Source organism: Gallinula chloropus (genome assembly GCF_964237585.1).
Source record: "Gallinula chloropus genome assembly, chromosome: 19".
NCBI lineage: Eukaryota > Metazoa > Chordata > Aves > Gruiformes > Rallidae > Gallinula > Gallinula chloropus.
In genome coordinates, this window is record NC_140104.1 from 11,956,011 (window position 1) to 11,973,903 (window position 17,893).

A 17,893-nucleotide genomic window follows, 5' to 3' on the forward strand; every position below is an offset into this window, starting at 1 on the left:
TAAACTTTTGAGTATCGCCATCCCTGGTGGCCCAGAGGCTGCTTCCTCTTGCACCTTTTAAGGATTACGATGGCAAAAGTAGGTCTCACGTTACCCATGTTCTCCCACACAGGATACAGGCATTCTGGTCCTCATCTTCTGTGCTTAATCCCTCCACAATACACTGCTCATCTGAAGCCTTTCATTGCCATAGCGCTCTCCCACTACCACACTGACAATCAGTACAAACCACTAGTAGACTCCTGTATGAGATCCTTGCTGTTACTACTCTGTACACTCAATGTTTGTTTTTACTGACAATTCTAAGAATGAACAAACAGCTTTTTATTTTACCAGACACACACCATCCAAACGATTTCCTGACACACTTCTGTAGGTAGAAGTGAGACAGGTAGCTATGAAACCCCATCTTAAGATTCCTCACGAGTCCTCTTTTTGGAGTGAGAATATTCCCCACTCCACCCCCCCCCCCTTGACTCTTGGTTACAGAAAGTCACAACATCTCACATAAGGAGTATTTTACTGGTTGATAAGTTATTTTAATTACCTTGATTTATCTTACTTCTACAGGTGAGATGTTTTCACACAAGTATGACCAATTAAAAATGGCCATACCTGCAGTTCTATTTTTCGATTATGAAATGCAAGTATTCCAAAGACAGCCCACTGACACAACATCAAAGTTTTGGCTATATTTTTATTTACTTCACGGACTATGAACATATACATTACATGCTACAAAAAAAAAAAATTAAAAAAAAAGACCTTAACTGTCAAGAAAGTGGATAGTGTTATAATACAATGGCACATGTTCATATTTTTCTTCAAACTGGTTTGGTTAGAATCTTTCCCCAAAACCATTAACAAAACCAAAGTGTTTTAAGATGGTTAGAAATATTTGCATTATTAACAAATACAATTCAAACAGATTAACAAGATTTAACCAGGTCAAATATTAGTAAAAAGGCTGGGGTTTACCAAAATGAAATATATATTAAAAAAACTGTAGCAGCCAGTTGTACTTTTTAGTGTGATATATTGTGTAAATGCACCAGAAGAACACAGTGTAGTTGAGCATTCTGCTTTCACGGTGTATTTCTAGAAATGATTATTCTAGTTCTAACACCTGCCTATGCACAAGAGACCAAAAACACAGCCAAGTAGAGACAAAAGATTGTGACCAACATTCTTATCAATGATTTTTTTTGCACGCATCAGGGAGAAGGGAGGGAAACAAATAGAAGATAAACAAAGGCCACAAAAGGATTTAATCTACAAGTTCATGAACATATGTTCTACCTACTCTCCTTTAAGAGCTCTGTAAGTTGAAATGTCTATTTTGCCCAAATGCAAACATACTCATTTCTATTATCTATGAAACAAAAATCACATTTCGGCTTAGAACTGAATAGTGGAAAACAATTGCATTAATGTATCAGTTGCCTATGAAAAACTGCTTGACAAGAACTTCAGATTCTAGTGCAACAGCAGCTATTAAGACTCCTCTAGTTTCTTTTCTTTTTTGCTCTTTCAAGGTGTACAAAAAAATCATCATTTACACAGTCTTAAAAACACATCTACAAAGTTTGCAGGGTATTTGCTAGTTAATTTATGTCTTTTATATTAAAAAGGCAAGATTTGCATAATAAAAAAAAGGTTCTTTTGGTATCTGAATAGAATTGCTGATTGGAAAGGTACAAACATATGGGCTTTCATTAACTGCAGTTGGAAAAAATACTTCAGAATAAACTGTGTTTCTCTAAAACCACACAGTTCATTATGTTTCTTTTGCAATACCTGAAGAAAAATATAATCATATATGGGCAACTCAGCATTAAGTCTGTTTAAATAACTAGTGCAGCTAGTGAAAAAACCCAGCAATCATAGTTAAGTATCAAGGTCAGAGAAAAAAATATAAATTAGCCTTAAAGGAACCAATGTGTAACAGAACCTAGAGTTAGTTTCTCAATTTCCCCCCCCCCACACACATAAATTTTGTACTACACTAGAAGAGATCCCACAATCACTGGCATATCACCCTAACCAGAATAGCAACCCGAGCTAGAACAGCCTTCTTACAACCACTGTCACCACCGTCAGTTTTCTAAGAATCTTCAGTAGTGCTTATGAGACTGGTGATGGAAGAGCATGATTAACATAGATCAGAATTAATGAGTGCCCATTACCTGAAAATTAGTCAGACTTACTGATGGATTAGTTTTGAAGTAAAACAACTAGTACTTAAATATAACAGAAGTATTATCGTTTCCAGCATGTTACACAGTTCTGAGGTAAAGTGTTACCAGTAATCTGTTGTACGGGTCGGTGCCTTGCAGCAATAGCCTTTGCAGTGGGAACTAGCCCTTGCAGCATTTACCACCAGTGAGCCATTCTAGTCATGTGGTTCATATCAACCAAACCAACAGTCTCAGTTTGACACTATTCAGAAAAAAAATGCCTGTTCTGTATGCATGAGACTATAGTCAAAGTTACAAAATTTGTTTGCTTATGTTTGGTCACTAGAGTTCTGTTTGGAAAACAATCCAGGGAACAGGCAAGGGACAGTTACTTCAGTGTTTAATTTCAGTTTACAAAACTTACTGAATCCATTCTGATTTATGTTAGAGAAAACCAGATAATTAGAAGAACAGGCTAAAAGAGAAACCAAGCAGTGCATAATACCACCTACTCAACGCGCTGCTTTTCATTAGGAGCTACAAAGCCACATTTACCCTATAATGCCTTTTCAGAATCAATCCAGAAGCACGCAAGTATTTTCCATTAGTTTATTAAAAATAAAATCCTTGTGAATTCACTATCAAATATTCTACAGATGGGAATTAAACCAGAAGAGTCCCCAGAGTAACTTTTAAGATGAAAGTAATATTTGGTTTGTCAGTTCACCATGTTTGACGCGGATTTGTACTGTAACAGTACTGTCCAACAGAAGTATTCTAGAAAAAATCAACTGGCCCTATATAATTTAGCTTTACTGGAAAGCAGTGCCAATGTTTTAGTATATTTAGTGAGTCAAACACTGCTTTAAAGCTATGTGTTAAAGTGCTGTGCATGTATTTTTCAGCACTGATATGGATGTTTACACTTCCATAAGCTTTTTATTTGTGGATAAAGAGAGCTATCAGTGTGTTAATAGACATTTTAATTTAAAACTAGCTGCTATGTTTGAAGCATCAACAGTACTGAAGAAATCAATCTAGTGTCCACAAACTTCCAGAATTCTGAGGTTGATTTGATCTGTCATTTACCATTAAAATGGTAAGCATCTGTAAATCATAAGGCTGTCCCCAACAGGCTCTGTGTAAACCTGTACTGTGCACAGTTAGCTGACCATGCAAAGTACTACACAGCCTCTTGGACAGAGAATTCAGGATGGAAAGAAAAAAAGTATGGAGAAAGCTCCACGATAAATTTGTGAAATTTCTATCTATACATTGAATTGTCTAAGGTTGATGTTCATTGCCTGAGGAAGAAGCAATGTAAGCAATAGGACCAGAGAGAGCTATAAAAGTTATTGTAACATCTACATTACTGCTTTCTCCAACTGCTGCTGCTGACAAGGTCCAGGCTGCTGTGCACATGGACATAAGCAGGCATTACAACCTATAATCATGTACTAGTTCTGCCACTCGACACACAAGTTATCTACTGTCGTACCCTGAATTACATGACCCTTGATTAAGGAATGGTGGTGTTCAGTCCCAGGGGTTTGCAGGTTATCAGAATGCTTATACAAGCAATACCGCTTTCAACATCTGTCAGAACATAGTCTTGATGGCATCTGCAGTAAAAACAAGTTGAGATTGTTCCCATCTGTAAGCGCAACCATTGAGCCACACTCAGCTGAAGTCCTCGTCAGGATTCTGTTGATCCAGCAGACGGACATGTGTGAATGGAAAGTGACCATGTCTGCCATTACATTCTCCTTCCCACTGACCACTCACGTTAATCTTTGTGACCTTTACCAGCTCACCGACCTGCAGGGTAAGAAATAAGAAGGTGTTACAATTCATAAAAACACAGAGGATGAGCTGATACCCCTCCCCGCTGGTGTCACATCACCCAAGGGTACCAAGATACGCCACTATAAAAAGTCATTTTAGTCTTGACCATCTCTGATACACCCGCCAGCCCCCCCAACCCAACACTGCTCACTCTTGAAGAAAGCACAGAGAGAAAGAAGCGTGCCTAGCTTAGGTGAGAGCTGCCTAAACCAAAGAGCCAACACCAATCTTTCAGAGCACTCTTGGGACTTGAGCTGCCATCACAACAGGGGTGCACTCTGCTCATACTGCATCAGCCACCTCAGGAAGGAGGAAGGCTCGCAGGTATACAAAGCCAGGGCTGACCTGCAAACTAAACAGCTCCTCAGTTTTGAAATTCCACTCAGTGCTTTTCAGGTACTATTGAAAAAGATCTGGGTAAGTGTGGGACGACGTGTGTAGCCACACATCCTAAATCCTGGGAGAATACACAGGGGAGTAAGAAGCACTGCTGTAAGGCTGCTCTCTTCTTACTCTGAGCATCCACAACTAGTCACTACCAGAGGCAAACCCAGATGGCATTTCAGTCTTGCCCACCATGGATTTCTCACATAAATAAATCCCACAGGTACAGAAAAGACAACTGATGCCCTCTCCCTCCTATACCCGAGTTGTCTAGAAAATTAAAGAATGGTTACTATAAAGTGATGAAATAATATGATGAGGTTTAAAATGATCCTGTTCTAATGTACCACATTAAATAAAAGCACAGTATTCTACCTCATTCTGATCTCCAACCTAACAGTCAGGATTCTAAAGGTATTGTCTCCCTTTGGCAAAGGTGGAAAACTGCACAGCAGTCACTTTCCCAAGGTTGTGCAGTCATATAGTTCAAATTGGGACCATGCGTCCCAACTAATTGGTCTACCTGATCCTCAACTTGGTTGAATTTTAAAGAGTGCTTTAAGTAGTGCTAACACAACCTAAGAGAGTACAATGTACATTGTAAACAGAGTCACTGAAGAGTTAGTAATTGCAACACTGAAAAGCTGCCTACCCACTTCTACTCCTCTGTGCAGAACTCCATTGTTAATCTTATTTACAAGTAACATACGATGTTTTTTAGAACTCTTCCTGGGTCACAGATGGAGAAAGCTTTAGGGACAGATATATTCTATTTTCTCTCACTAAAACTGTCTAATAAACTCTCAAGGCACGGCCACAAGGCTTACTGCACTGCATCCAGAGATTCACAGTTACTAGTTTACACAGATGCTCATCACCATGTCCCAAATTCATCTAAAACAATCTCATTATTCTCACTTTCCAGGCAGTGAATGAAGAACAAGGAAAACAATTTAAGATGTTACCAATCTCCATTAACTTTACAGGTTTTAATCACTTGCAATCTTTTGCCAGAACAGTTTTTAAAAGATGATAAATTCAAACTGCTACATGGACATTTAATTAAGCTTCCCATACCTCTGATGATTACTTATCTGGTAATGAGAGGCACACTTGGGACTCTTGCTGTAGCTTTATTCTTTCCTTTTGTAGTCATTAGTATAGACATTTTAATGAATCATATTTTGAAGAAAATCCTCTTATGTATTTGCTACAGGCAAAAAGGAAGCTTTCCTCGACTTCTGAATGCTACTCACAGCTCTTCAGGAATTTAATCATGCAGCATGTATAATTTTGCTACTGCTAATAATCACTGGGGGAGGTTGTACCAATAAAAACATTGTTGACCGAAACAATACATCAGCTATAATTTAACAAGGATAAGATTAAATGTGACAATACCAGGAGCAGAAAATCTTATTTCCTAATCACAGCCATGACAAAGATGCTATCCTAGATAACTTTAAAATTGCTTCAGGTATGGATATAAACTACTTATTGGCCTTCAACACAAACTTTAATAACCTCAAACCCACTAGGGAAGAAAAAGCACAGGTTGCACTTAGGTTTGGTATCTGTAAGATACTTTTCTTAGACTGCTGGCCTCAGTGCTCTCACTGAATATCCCATGTTCATATAGAGTTTATCTCGGATACTTTATGATAAAGTCACCTGCAAAAGGTGGGTTCAAACCTACAATGATAGTTACATACAGGATGCCTGTGACACTCCCAGAAGCCTGCTGTAGCTGTTTGGTTTTCAGGGGTGTTTCAGGGTCACTGCAGCAAAGGGACACCCATGTATAAATTCTCCTTACTGTAGGAAGCTACACACAAAGTTTGCATTTCATTAATTGTCAAGAGAGAAAATATCTCTGAGTTTAAATATTCCTCTTTTTTTACCATTATGGTAATTACATTTAGAAACAACTCTCTGAAGCAATCTTTCATTCATGTTTCATTTATAGATATATATATATCTATCTTTACACCTATCAAAGCAGGACTAAGTAAGCACAAGGCATTTCACAAATGCTTGCTTAATAAAATGGCTCCATTAGTTCCTTAATAACCTATAGATCTATGAAACTCTTTAAATGCTGCATATTAATCTATAGTTAAGTGCTCTCCTGAAGACAAGACAGAGAACCTTTCAAAAAAAATTATTACAAGCACCAGAGTTTTAAACCATTTAGACTAGAAGTGAATGTTCCCTCTGAATACTCCTCACTTGTAGCATTAACTTATGGCATCATTAGTCTCATTGTGCACCATCCCACCGAGCACAGCACCTCAAGAACAACACTGTACCCTGCTATAAAGCCAGATTTGTCTCAGTCTTCATCAGATGTTTTAAAGCTAAATATATCCCATATGCTTCAAAGCAAAACTGAAGGTTCATGTGAAGACTTCTGTATGCTGTGGTTTTAGTCCAAGCACTCCTCTTTGGTAAGGTCAAAATGGCAGAGTTCTGCTACTGTTACAAAGAAAAGAAATAAATTGATCGATCTCAAGAATCATTCACCACACAGAACTTCCTTTGTTCTTCTCTCTTTTCTCCTAACTAATCTAGACTGACAGGTCCAGTTACAAGCAAAATAAAAAGTTATCTTCTCCTGCCACATCTTTTCTCTGTAATACAGCACAGCCTTTATTAGAACATTGTTTGCTCTGATTCTCCTTCCTTTGGAAAGGATCCCAATTTCTATATTTATAGTTAAGAGGTCTGGGCAAAAATGGACTGGTAAGATTTGCATAATGCTTTCTACTAAGTTATCTAAGAAAGAGATCTCTCAAAAAACAGAGAACACCATGAAGTGAAAGGGAATGTGAAAAAAGGAGACAACAAGAAACAGTACTTTGATAGACAGGATGAAGAAAAACTTGGAGAAAGTGAAGTGCACGTTGCTATTTTCTCCTGTACAGACACTGAAAGCAACTCAGTAACATTGTGATTTGAAATTATGAAAGCCACAAAGAAGATAGGAAGCACGACTTGAAGCAGTGAGAAATGGCTCAATTTAAAACTAAACTTTCTCATATTCTATACAGAATAAAGAACCAATAATTTATTGCATCTCTGAAATGCAGAGCTGCAGTGAGACAGGTACACATCATTCTAACAAAGAGGCTCAACATGTTGACTACTGAGTTTAAAAGTTGACTACTACAGGTAGAAAGACACTATAAAGGTTACTTACATCCTCACACAGACATTGAGGATTTCCAGCCTGGATTCCAGACCTCACAATTCCCTCCTCCAGAGCCTATTATCATGAGTTAGTATTTTACTAGTGGTAGAAGCCAGCAGGGAACAGAGACATGTTCTCCATGAAACTACGCTGTCTAAAGCTCGGCATACTTGACTGATCATGTGAGTTTTAGAAGAGGATTGAACTCAGAGATCAGCCGTGGCACTCACAAGCTGTTCTTGAGCACATTAAGGATTTTGCTTACACTCCAAAGTTCCTTACAATGGCCTAGATTGGTATTTTCTCACTCTATTTCACCCCGTGCTACCAAACTCTGAGTTGGGCAATGTTGTGGGGCTTCTGCTTTAAGTAAAATAAAATGTAAAATTATGCTTAAGATAACACTAATAGCTCACTAATAAATAAAAGCTTGTAAATCCAGATTGAAAAACAAAATGTTTTTGGTAAATTTGCCACAATATAATATCCAATAGCTCAAAGAAAGTCAGAAAGTCTAACATCTGGTAATTGCAACAGTCCACAAAGACATTCAGGACCATCTCCAAGCTCCAGGAGGTGATGGGTAGAGAGAGTGAGAAAGAGAAGAAAAAAGAGCATTTTAGGCAAGCTGGAAGGTTAAAATCTTCATGTTTCTCCAAGACCTGGTGAGTTGTCATAGATTTCTATGTATACTTCTCAACCCCAAAATTTAGGTTCTGTATCTGGGCTCTCTTTTGATTCAGAAATGCAACAGAGCATGTAGTAACTCAGTATATTTGCATTGCTTCCCTAGACAGAATTTTTACCTACAGTGGGGAAAAAATTCACATCCCCCAGGTTGCACCTCAGTTACCAGATCTGCAGAATGTGCTGCGTTTGCCAACTCTGCACTGAAGACACATACCTCTAGTCACCACATCACTGGAAGGGTCCTGTGTTATGCACTATTAAACCAACTATTTGAGAGTGAAGAGGAGATGCTCTGACTCAGCACAGAAACTGTTTTTTCCCAAGTACTTAAAATGTTATATAAACAGGAAGTCAATTAGGTATCAGGAAATTCCAGAGCCTTTAGCTCAAAGAGAGCCTAGATTAAAGGATACAATTTACATATCATCCTAAGGCAAAGGTCTGCCACTGAGAATACCTTAGACTCAATTTCCTCAAATGTAACTCGGAGGGTAACTATCTGATGTGCAGAGATTCTATCTCTAGTTTCCTTCTTAGGAAGAAAAACATAATCAAAGAGGGCATGTACTTGATCAAATCAGGAATTCAATCAAACTTAGGGAAACACGCTGCTTTATTGCAAATCACACTCCATCAATCACTGTTTTACATGAGACCTCCTAATGAAGTGCAATGTATGTTCCTGCTTCACAAACGAAAACCCAAAGCTTGAGCTCAAGATGTTACAATAAAACCCTGTGTGTGATCATTGTCATCCTCACAGTCTGTTACTTCAAAGCGACTGTCGATGCTTCCACTGATTGCTTTTAAACTGCTGAGCTCGGGGAAAAACCCCACAAAAACAACAACAAAGAAACAACCCAGCACATATTTTAAAGACTGGGGTGAGGCAAACAACAGCAAACAGGTTCAGACACACAAATTATAAACTGTTCCCTCTCCCTCCCCCCTAAAATAAAGACTTCAGAAGTGAAAACATGGATGGGGAAACACTTATGTTAGTGATGTTTGACAAAAGACATGATATTGGTTCAGTAACCTAAACATGCTGTAATTATCAAACTCTAACCTACGAGTGACTCATTTATTAATCCTTTATCCGTAACTTATTAATCATGATGTAAAACCAGTATCACAATGCTTTTCCCTTTCTCATTCCTACAGAACTACACCATGATTGAAAGGGAAATCCCTTTGAACAGATCTCTTCTTTCTAAGTTTTGCCCATTATGTACCTCCAAAGCCAAGGCTGTCTTGTCGTAGGCATTAGGGACTCGCTTCTGGATAACCCGGGCATAAATAGGGCCATTCTGAAGGTTAGGGAGCGGAGTGATGATGCTGGGCTGGGCATAGGGCCCTGGCTCCGGCCCACCCAGTGGTTGTGGGTGGGAACTATCCTGGTTACCTCCAATCAGAGTAGATACTGAAGCAGAGGAAGGTCTATACTTCTCGACGTAAGGAACAGGTATCATTCCCCTCTTCCCTTCGCTGTCTTCTGCATTCCACCATTGCTCTTCAGGTTTATCCCGGATTCTCAGTATGTCTCCTTTCTTAAATGGAAGATCTTCTTCATCGTTTCCATTAAAGTCAAAGAGAGCTCGCACATACTCGGCTTCCTCCTGCCTGAGGATAACGCTGCTGTTCTGCCTGGATCGGGAAACGGGTTCTATCAAGGTTGTAGTGTCCAAATAATGTATTTTGTAGAATTCCAGTAAAGACGGTAAAGAATCAAACTCTTGGTCACCTATTCGAAACCTGGTGGGACTCAACCCTGAAAGAAGAAGGCAACAGGTCAAAGAAAGCAGGTGACAGTTAAAACTGCAAACTAAACATTTCAGAAGACAAGTAGCTTTTATAGATAAGTAATTCGATACTCAATTTGGTCATCTTTAGATGAACATCACATTCAGCTCTTCCGTGTTATTTCCATACCATGGTCATAAGGTTAGAGTTTTATTTTTAAAGAGTCTGTCAAAAGGGAAAAGAAATTGCTTGACACTGCCAAGCTTCAGGAATTAGGATAAAAATAACTTGTTTCCTTGAACATTGGACCCCACAAAAATGCTCAGTACACCTGAGTTTCTCAGGAGCCTACACAATGTTCAGTTAAAAAAAAAAAATCAATCTTTTCTTCCTATTTTAGACTCTAAATCTAGAAAGCAAATGATATTCTGGTATCACTTCAAGGAAGTGATTTTTCTCTCTTTTGCAGTTTATAAGTATTTCAAAAGTATACTGCAATCTAACAGTTATTTACCTGTTGTAATGCATCTTGGGGTAAAGGCATGGGCACTACAGAAATCTGCTAGCACAGCAGCAAACAGTTTATGTGAACGAGCAGATGAAGCTGTTTGTCATTTTGATAAAGCATACCATCAGAGAACACAATGTATATTTTATGCAATGCAAAACAACAACATATGTTTTCATAATGTGTATAATTCAGTCTTTTATTTTGGGTCTTGGACTTGCTTTGCCATTTCTGTCAGATGGAACTTAACAGATAAATCTGAACCTCAAATACATTAAAATACAGATGATGTTGATATTCAAGTCGTTAGAGCTATCAAAGTGCCCATATCCATTTTAGCTTTCAATCTGTATGCTGCACTGTTTTCTGCTTTATGTTCTTCAAGCTCTGCTGGAGAAAAAAAAAAAAACACCCCAAATGCATGATGCTGATGCATGATGTTGTATTTCCACCATACACTGTGCAATCAGTTATGGGAAGAACTGTGGAAGGCTTGGGGTGGGTAGTGGAGAGGAAAGGATTTATGCTTTAATGAGTAACTCTTTTAGGAAGAAAGAGATGCTTACTTTGCAAGTCTGTTTCTCTGCAGGGAATATCTAACAGTTCTGAGACTTAGCTCCTGAGTACAAAGCTAGCAGAGTTCCTCAAGCTGTCACTGATCCAACCCCCCCCCCTTTCAAAGCAGCACTGTCAGCACGGAAAGCTAACATTACCAGAAGTTCTTTCAAGAGAGCAAAAAGGGTTTCTCATAGAGAAAAGGGCACATTCAGTAAGATCAACACAGACAAACACCCGATAAATAAGTTTTGAAGTATCCTGGAGGAACATAAACACGAGTGAAGCTGGTTACAGGAAATTCAAAGCAGAACTAAGCCATTGGAAAACGCACATTTGCATGCGTTAACAACCCCGAAGGCTTTCAAATGAAATCAGCACAAATGCAAGGAATGAGCCAAAACCCAAAAGCAACAGCCTCAAAAATAAGCTCCCATAAACTGGCATCACCATGAGATCGGGAAGCTAATGTAAAGATCTGTAAGAAATATAAATCCAGCATGGAAAGAGATTCCACCTTGTTCTTCCGAAGCATAATGCTGAAAAGATGCAAAACTCCCTCAACTTTTGTTGATGAGATGTAACTTACAGCTCTTGACTTAGCAAAATCTCTGGAATTTCATCTCAGTGGCAGTTCTTAGCTCTGTGGTCTCCCAAGGGATGACTTCTGGCTGGACAGGCAGCATCCCAAACACCACTTGAAAACAGCTTAACTTCACTACATGAGCACATAATACGATCTGGGAATGCTGCACTTCCCCTAGCACTGGAAGCAGGAAACCATGCTTCATAACAAGTGGTATAGACATCAAGTTTCAGCCAAAACCAGTGGCAGAAACATGAGCCTATCTGCTACTATTTTAGATGCAAACCTGTAAGGATCAAGGCTGACCTAGACACTTAAGTCAAAAGAAAAAAAGAAGTCATAGAAGCTTTGTGAGGAGCAGGGGAGCAGAGATCTCTGAGGTCACATGGAGAAGAATGAATCTCAGGTAGGTTCACTGACATGGAACTAATTCAAGTGACTCAAGTCTAGAGCCTGAAACACTAATTCACCTTTGTAAAGCCTGCGACAGACTGACTCAGTCAGGAGGCTGAGATCTGTCCCCAGCAGAGTGAACACCCACAGGAAACTCTCAAACTCATAAAAAATGAGCAGTTCTACAGTACCATTCACCAGCCTTGGCAGCACCAAAATCATCACGAGGATGAACAAGGGGTTTTGGGTACCTCTTTTTTTATTGAGCAGGTTGACCTTCCTGAATTACTGTGTTACAGCCTGAAACAGCTGCCAGATGTAAAACCAAAATTGGACTGTGAGAGGAAACCCACTGGAACCTTCAGTATGGGGAAGGAGTAACTGAAATCAAGTGTATTCTATGCTAGAAAACAATATTCTAAGAGGCACTTTTCATAATATCAGAGTGAGAGAACAGAGACCCTCCAAATACACTCTAGGATCAAAAATACCAATGCAATCCTTGGAGGAACAGATAAGCAGCAGAGACACATCACCTTCACAGAGAGAACACTCCCAGAATACATCATATGCTTCTGATGCTTTAGTTTTAAAAAACAAAAGGCAGCAGCTCCAAAAATGGAAGGCCTGGAAGCCCTCTTTGCAACAAGGAATCTACAGGCTTAATTCATTTGGATTATGAAAGAATATAAGGACAGCAACCTGTCACTGCCTGAAGAATTTACATAGCAAACTTCTAAATTCAGCTAAAATAGACATAAAAAGGACAAAATAGTTGAAAGTTGCAGGTCAGAAATAAAATGCAACTCCACCTTACCAAGCAGGCAGCAAACTCTCCATCAGTTTGTGTCTTTTGTGTATACTCATTTGGCTACAAGGTAAACGAGCTGAATGATGCTCACTTATGTAGCACAGAAATAATTCTATTTACTACGGGTTTCAAAGCTTTGTCACTCCCTGGTATAATGAAATTAAAAAGTTTTCAGGTTTCAAAGCTCAGAGGAATTCTTCAGCTTCTCATTTGAACCACAACACTTGGCATACCTGCAGGCCAATGGAAAACTACCACAAGGACAGTGGGTTTTTTTGATTAGAAATGGTTTCATTCATGATTCTGGGACAATTTTCTTGAAGGCACAAGTTGGAGCAGCACATGCATCTTCTGAGGGTTATTGGGAAGAGAAAGGTAGGTCTAACTACCAGAGAAACTTCAGTCGCTTCCTATTGAAACTGGACAACTGAGTCCTAGAAATTCTCTTCCCTTCTCCCCAGCTCTGCACAGCAGAGGAAGGAATAGTTGCTCAGCTCACACCTCTACCAGCAACACTACTCAGCTCTATAAAATGACTCCTTTGAATGAGAAGCACAAAGGGCTCAGCATCCTCTTTCCTACATCCTAGCTCCATCCATGGAAGGACCTAACCAGACTCCAACCATTTCAGCCTGTTCAGACAAGTAACAAAACCTCTGCTCTCAGGAAGGCAAGGAGAGAGTTAAAAATCCAGAGTGTCCCAGAATTAAAGGGCATTTCAAAGCTGGACCCTGTCAGTTCTCTGTTTATGATGCATGTTGCCTCCTGACAAAACACTTTTCAAGTGTGTTGGTTCACATCAGTCTGGGAAAAACTGCTTAAATATTGTACAGATACTGGGGGAAGTAGAGGCATAAACCACCTAACATTCTGCTTCTTGACAGTGCAGGCAGGTGGTGTAACCACAAAGCAGGTACTTACTTTCTTGGACATTCAGGGGTTTTACATTTCTCCCCTCCAATTGCACTAGTGCCACTAGGCAGTTTGCCTTCATTCCTAAGCACTGGTAAGCTTTTGTTTTAGGGCAGGGAAAACCTCACAGAAACACAGGTTTTCATTGCTGTTTCTAGATCTTGTAAAGGTGTTCCACATCATCCCCCACAACTTATAAAGAATGTCTGGGCAAGCAAAGCTGTTCTTATCAAGGTACTGAGACACAAGGCTCTTGATTCAAAGGCATCACAGTGATGTAAGCCAGTTTCATCCTGGAGCATATGGGAACTCCCCTATGAAGCCACCACATTCCAGCCTGTGTGGCTGCCCCAACCCCATACAGACACCTTTTTCCCCTGTTCTTAAGTACTTCCCTACTCATGTCTGAGCAAAACAAGTACATACCCATGAATACTCTTATCAAAACAGTAAAACCCCTTTCACTGGCTCCTGAGAAGACTTCTAATCCCAGCAGAATAGTCTTACAGAAGTTACATATTGTCATTTCTGCAGATAATCAGAGGATGAGAAAAGTAGATGTCTAAGGCATACACTGTCCAAGCTTCCCACAGCTTGCATTTTAAGACCTTAATACAAAAATCCCAACAAGTGTCTGAGTTAAACTATACTGCTCACACATATCTAAAGCCATTTCACAGCATTGGGTATGGATTTAAAAAAAAAAATCAGACTCTTCTAATCTTTAAAGTCAGAATAGTGATTTAGAAGTGTAACTTAAGCAGCATGCTCTTAAAATACATATTTAGTGCAAACACCACCTTCTACACTGTACCTGTCACACTTTCCTCCTTTAGAGACAGAAACTTTACAACTGTAAGGTTTCTGGCTTTGTTACACTGTACTTTCAGTGAAAAGCATATCTTTATTTAGATATTTTAGGCATTTTGCTTTAGTGCATATCATGCATTTCTACCCTGGATTTGTATGTCAAACTCCATACATATCATGTATTTAAATATCTCCTCTACTTTCCATTATCACAGTAATGCCTGCATGGAGCACTGTGTCTTGCTGGGAATATCTTTGGCTGGTGACTGTGATATTTCATCACAAATGATACCCTAATTCCAATTTAGTTGTTAATCTCCATTGGAAACACTTTTTTCTTTCCCACAATTCAGTGATTTATCCTATTTCCTTTTAATGGCCATAAAAAGTTTCAGGAAGACGTAGCTATTTTGAGAAGTTCTGTTAAATTCTTTCTTCCTGATGCTGAAAAATCACCTACAGTTCGATAGAAACTGCAGCATATTGGGTGAACTTAACAAAAAGCAAGTTTATTTTACACTTTAGAAATGGAAGAAAGTATCACTTTTTATATTAACCTTTTTTATACTGGGCAAGCCAAAGCTCCTCATTCATTCCATCCCACAGCTAGCTTCCCAGTATCCCCTGCACACAACAGAGACTGACTAAAAAAATAATCAACCCAAGAACCTGATCTGTCATATTCAGGTTTCCCAATAAGAAGTGTGTATTTGCCAAGCAATTAATTGCTAAAAACCCCCACACCCAACAATTAACATATGTTCCTCCTACTGCTTTAGCTTGATTACAATAACTAGGACAATCAGCAAACATTTACCTCATTTTACTGCATTAGTTTCCCTATCCAAACATGAAACCATCTTCAATCTTCTACCAGTGTTTCCGCCCGTTGCAGAACATCCCCCCCCCCCACACACACACCTACTTTTATCTGGAAGAAAAACTTTGTTGCACTTTAAGTGTAATTTAATTCAAGATACACACCCACCCCCGCACCTCCTTTGGGTTGAGTGTGGAGAGCAGTATCAGCACGGGGGTGTGACTGGTTTAAAACTACTAAGATCTCAGCACAGAGAGGTGTGGTGCAGGCGTGATGTGTCTCCTATCCTTGTGCAACCCCCTCCAAGACCAATCAAAACAAAATTATACTTTTTAACATATATTAAGCCTGCTGTGCCAACAGCTTACGCAGCTGTAATAGCAGCTGTTCCTCTAAATCACATAAGCATTTTAAACCAGAGGAGAATTAATTAAGGGGCATTTGGTGATTTTTAAACAGAACACCAGAACTCAGGAATGTTTTAAGGCTTGTAAGATCAGTCAGCCCACAAAGAACCACAAAACATTCCTGAGCTTAAGGCTGTAACACAATACAAAAGTCAGGGTGGCTACCTACTAAATTGATACCACAATGACACGAAACCCACAGCTTTTCCAGAGATGAGTTGCTCTCTGGGAAACCACTGCCCAGAAGTGACAGCCACACATACTCCAGTGTGCACCTTCACTACTGGCTTTAAAATCCTATAAGGCTGAATTCTACAACAAACCATCCTGGTAACTTACTCTGCTCCACGTAACCCCAGCCATGCATTGGAGCAGTTTGTGCACCCACAGCGGTAAATCTCTCATCACAGACATGGTGAAACTGGGGAATCCACCACATCTGGTAGCAAACCATTGCACTACCCAGGGCATAACACCTTCCACTGAATTCCAGCCGCATTCAGCCACCTTTAGCTTCTATCTCCTGGAGCTATTTAAGTTGAGCCGACTCTGCACCTCTAGTGGGTTTCTGGGATAGACACAAGGATGACTTCAGGCTTTCTCAAGTTTGCCAATTTGCAAAGTTCCCCTGAGCAAAGGAAATTCCTGTATAATGGAGGAAACCTACCAGCAACAGTTTTCTTATCTCCTACTTACTCAGCTACGGTCTGTGCAGAGACTGAAAAATCCTTTCCATAACAAGTATTGTTGCGTCTTCCCAATAAAGGCCTCTCATTCCAGCCACAGATCTACACCAGAAAGTGCCTGTTTCTGTAGCAATCCATTTACCTTCTGCCAAGTAAGTCCACCAAATCATTTCGCACACAGGTTCACTACACTTCAAAATGACATAGTGGCTCCTTTCTGAGATAGTGGCAACACACCCACATCGTTTTACAAGCATTAGCATCTAAAATTGACTAGTTCCCCAGCCACATTAACGCCCCCAGCAGTGATACTGCTGTAATACTTTGTGTTACACCTTCTTACACACACAAGGATGTTGCATTGCTGGGGGCTCTTGTGCATTTAGTTACATTTCCAGAGATGCCTCTGACACAAGTCGCATCTTCTGCTCAGTGTTACGTTCAAACACACTGTCTTCATGTTAAGTCAAGTCAAACAGCATCAAACCTTCCCTTTCAGCATACAGGGGATGAAAAACTGAATTTCACATCTGACTTAAAACGAGCAATTGCCTTTAGGATCCTGAAGAGCTCCCAGGACTCAGAACTACCCACGTAACACTCCGATTCGTGACTTGGAAGTTTAGCCTCGCAGTCTGCCTTCTAACGCAAAACTACCTCTCCAGAATGGAGAGCCCCGCAGAGCCATCCCCGGGCTGGGATGCCACACGACGTTAGCAGCTGCCGTTATCTGATTTACGAACACAAAAGACCGTGCGAGCGCTGCAGCTGAAGGACCGTTCGGGGGCTGCGGGCAGCGCTCAGCTCCGGGGTGTGTTCCACCACCACGCGAGCTGCTTGGAAGGCAGGTGCAGGCAGACGGCGCGGCTGGCTCTGGAGCCACAACCTGCAAAACGCCACTTAATTCCACTACGACCAGCTCCACGACTTGAAACACCGCCCGGGAGGGCAGCGGAGCCGCCCCCGTGGGGAGCCGCAGACCAGGGCTCGGCTGCCCTCCCCGGGGTGTGGGGTGGGGGGGGGTGGGGGGGGCCACCGCCAGCCCTGGGGGGTCACTCACCCGGGGCCCCAGGGCCCTCGCCGCCGGCCCGCCGGCCTCCCGCCGGCGCTAGGCTGTTGACGATGTAGTGCGAGACGCGGGAACTCTCGGACACCGAGAGCACAAAGTCGCCGGGGATGGTGCCCGAGTCGCGCACCAGGAAGGTCCCGTGGCGCTGCCCCTGCAGCAGCGACACCGCCTCGGCCCGGCTCAGCCGCCCCCAGTACCAGCTCGCCCGGTCCTCGGAGTCGAACTGCCCGGCCATGGGAGCCGCCCGCCCGCCCGCCCGCAGGCCGCGCTCGCTTTCCCCACCCCCCCCCCCCGCACCGCGGGCCGC

The 17,893-nt window shown here is 40.9% G+C and overlaps 1 protein-coding gene across 2 annotated transcripts; it reads right to left on the reverse strand.

Annotated features, from left to right (window-relative positions):
* Window positions 1–677: 677 nt before the first annotated feature.
* Window positions 678–17,830, reverse strand: CRK (CRK proto-oncogene, adaptor protein; the record flags this gene model as incomplete). Of its 2 annotated transcripts, none has more annotated exons than XM_084273145.1 (3): window positions 17,578–17,830; window positions 9,522–10,057; window positions 678–3,995 (listed from the first exon to the last, which is right to left on the reverse strand). In XM_084273145.1, exons 1-3 carry the CDS (start codon window positions 17,819–17,821, stop codon window positions 3,858–3,860), a joined length of 918 nt encoding a protein of 305 aa, XP_084129271.1. In that variant the 5' UTR covers window positions 17,822–17,830. The 2 variants fall into 2 exon arrangements, with proteins under 2 accessions (XP_084129271.1, XP_084129270.1); XM_084273144.1 differs by lacking the exon at window positions 678–3,995 and adding an exon at window positions 6,720–6,878.
* Window positions 17,831–17,893: the final 63 nt, after the last annotated feature.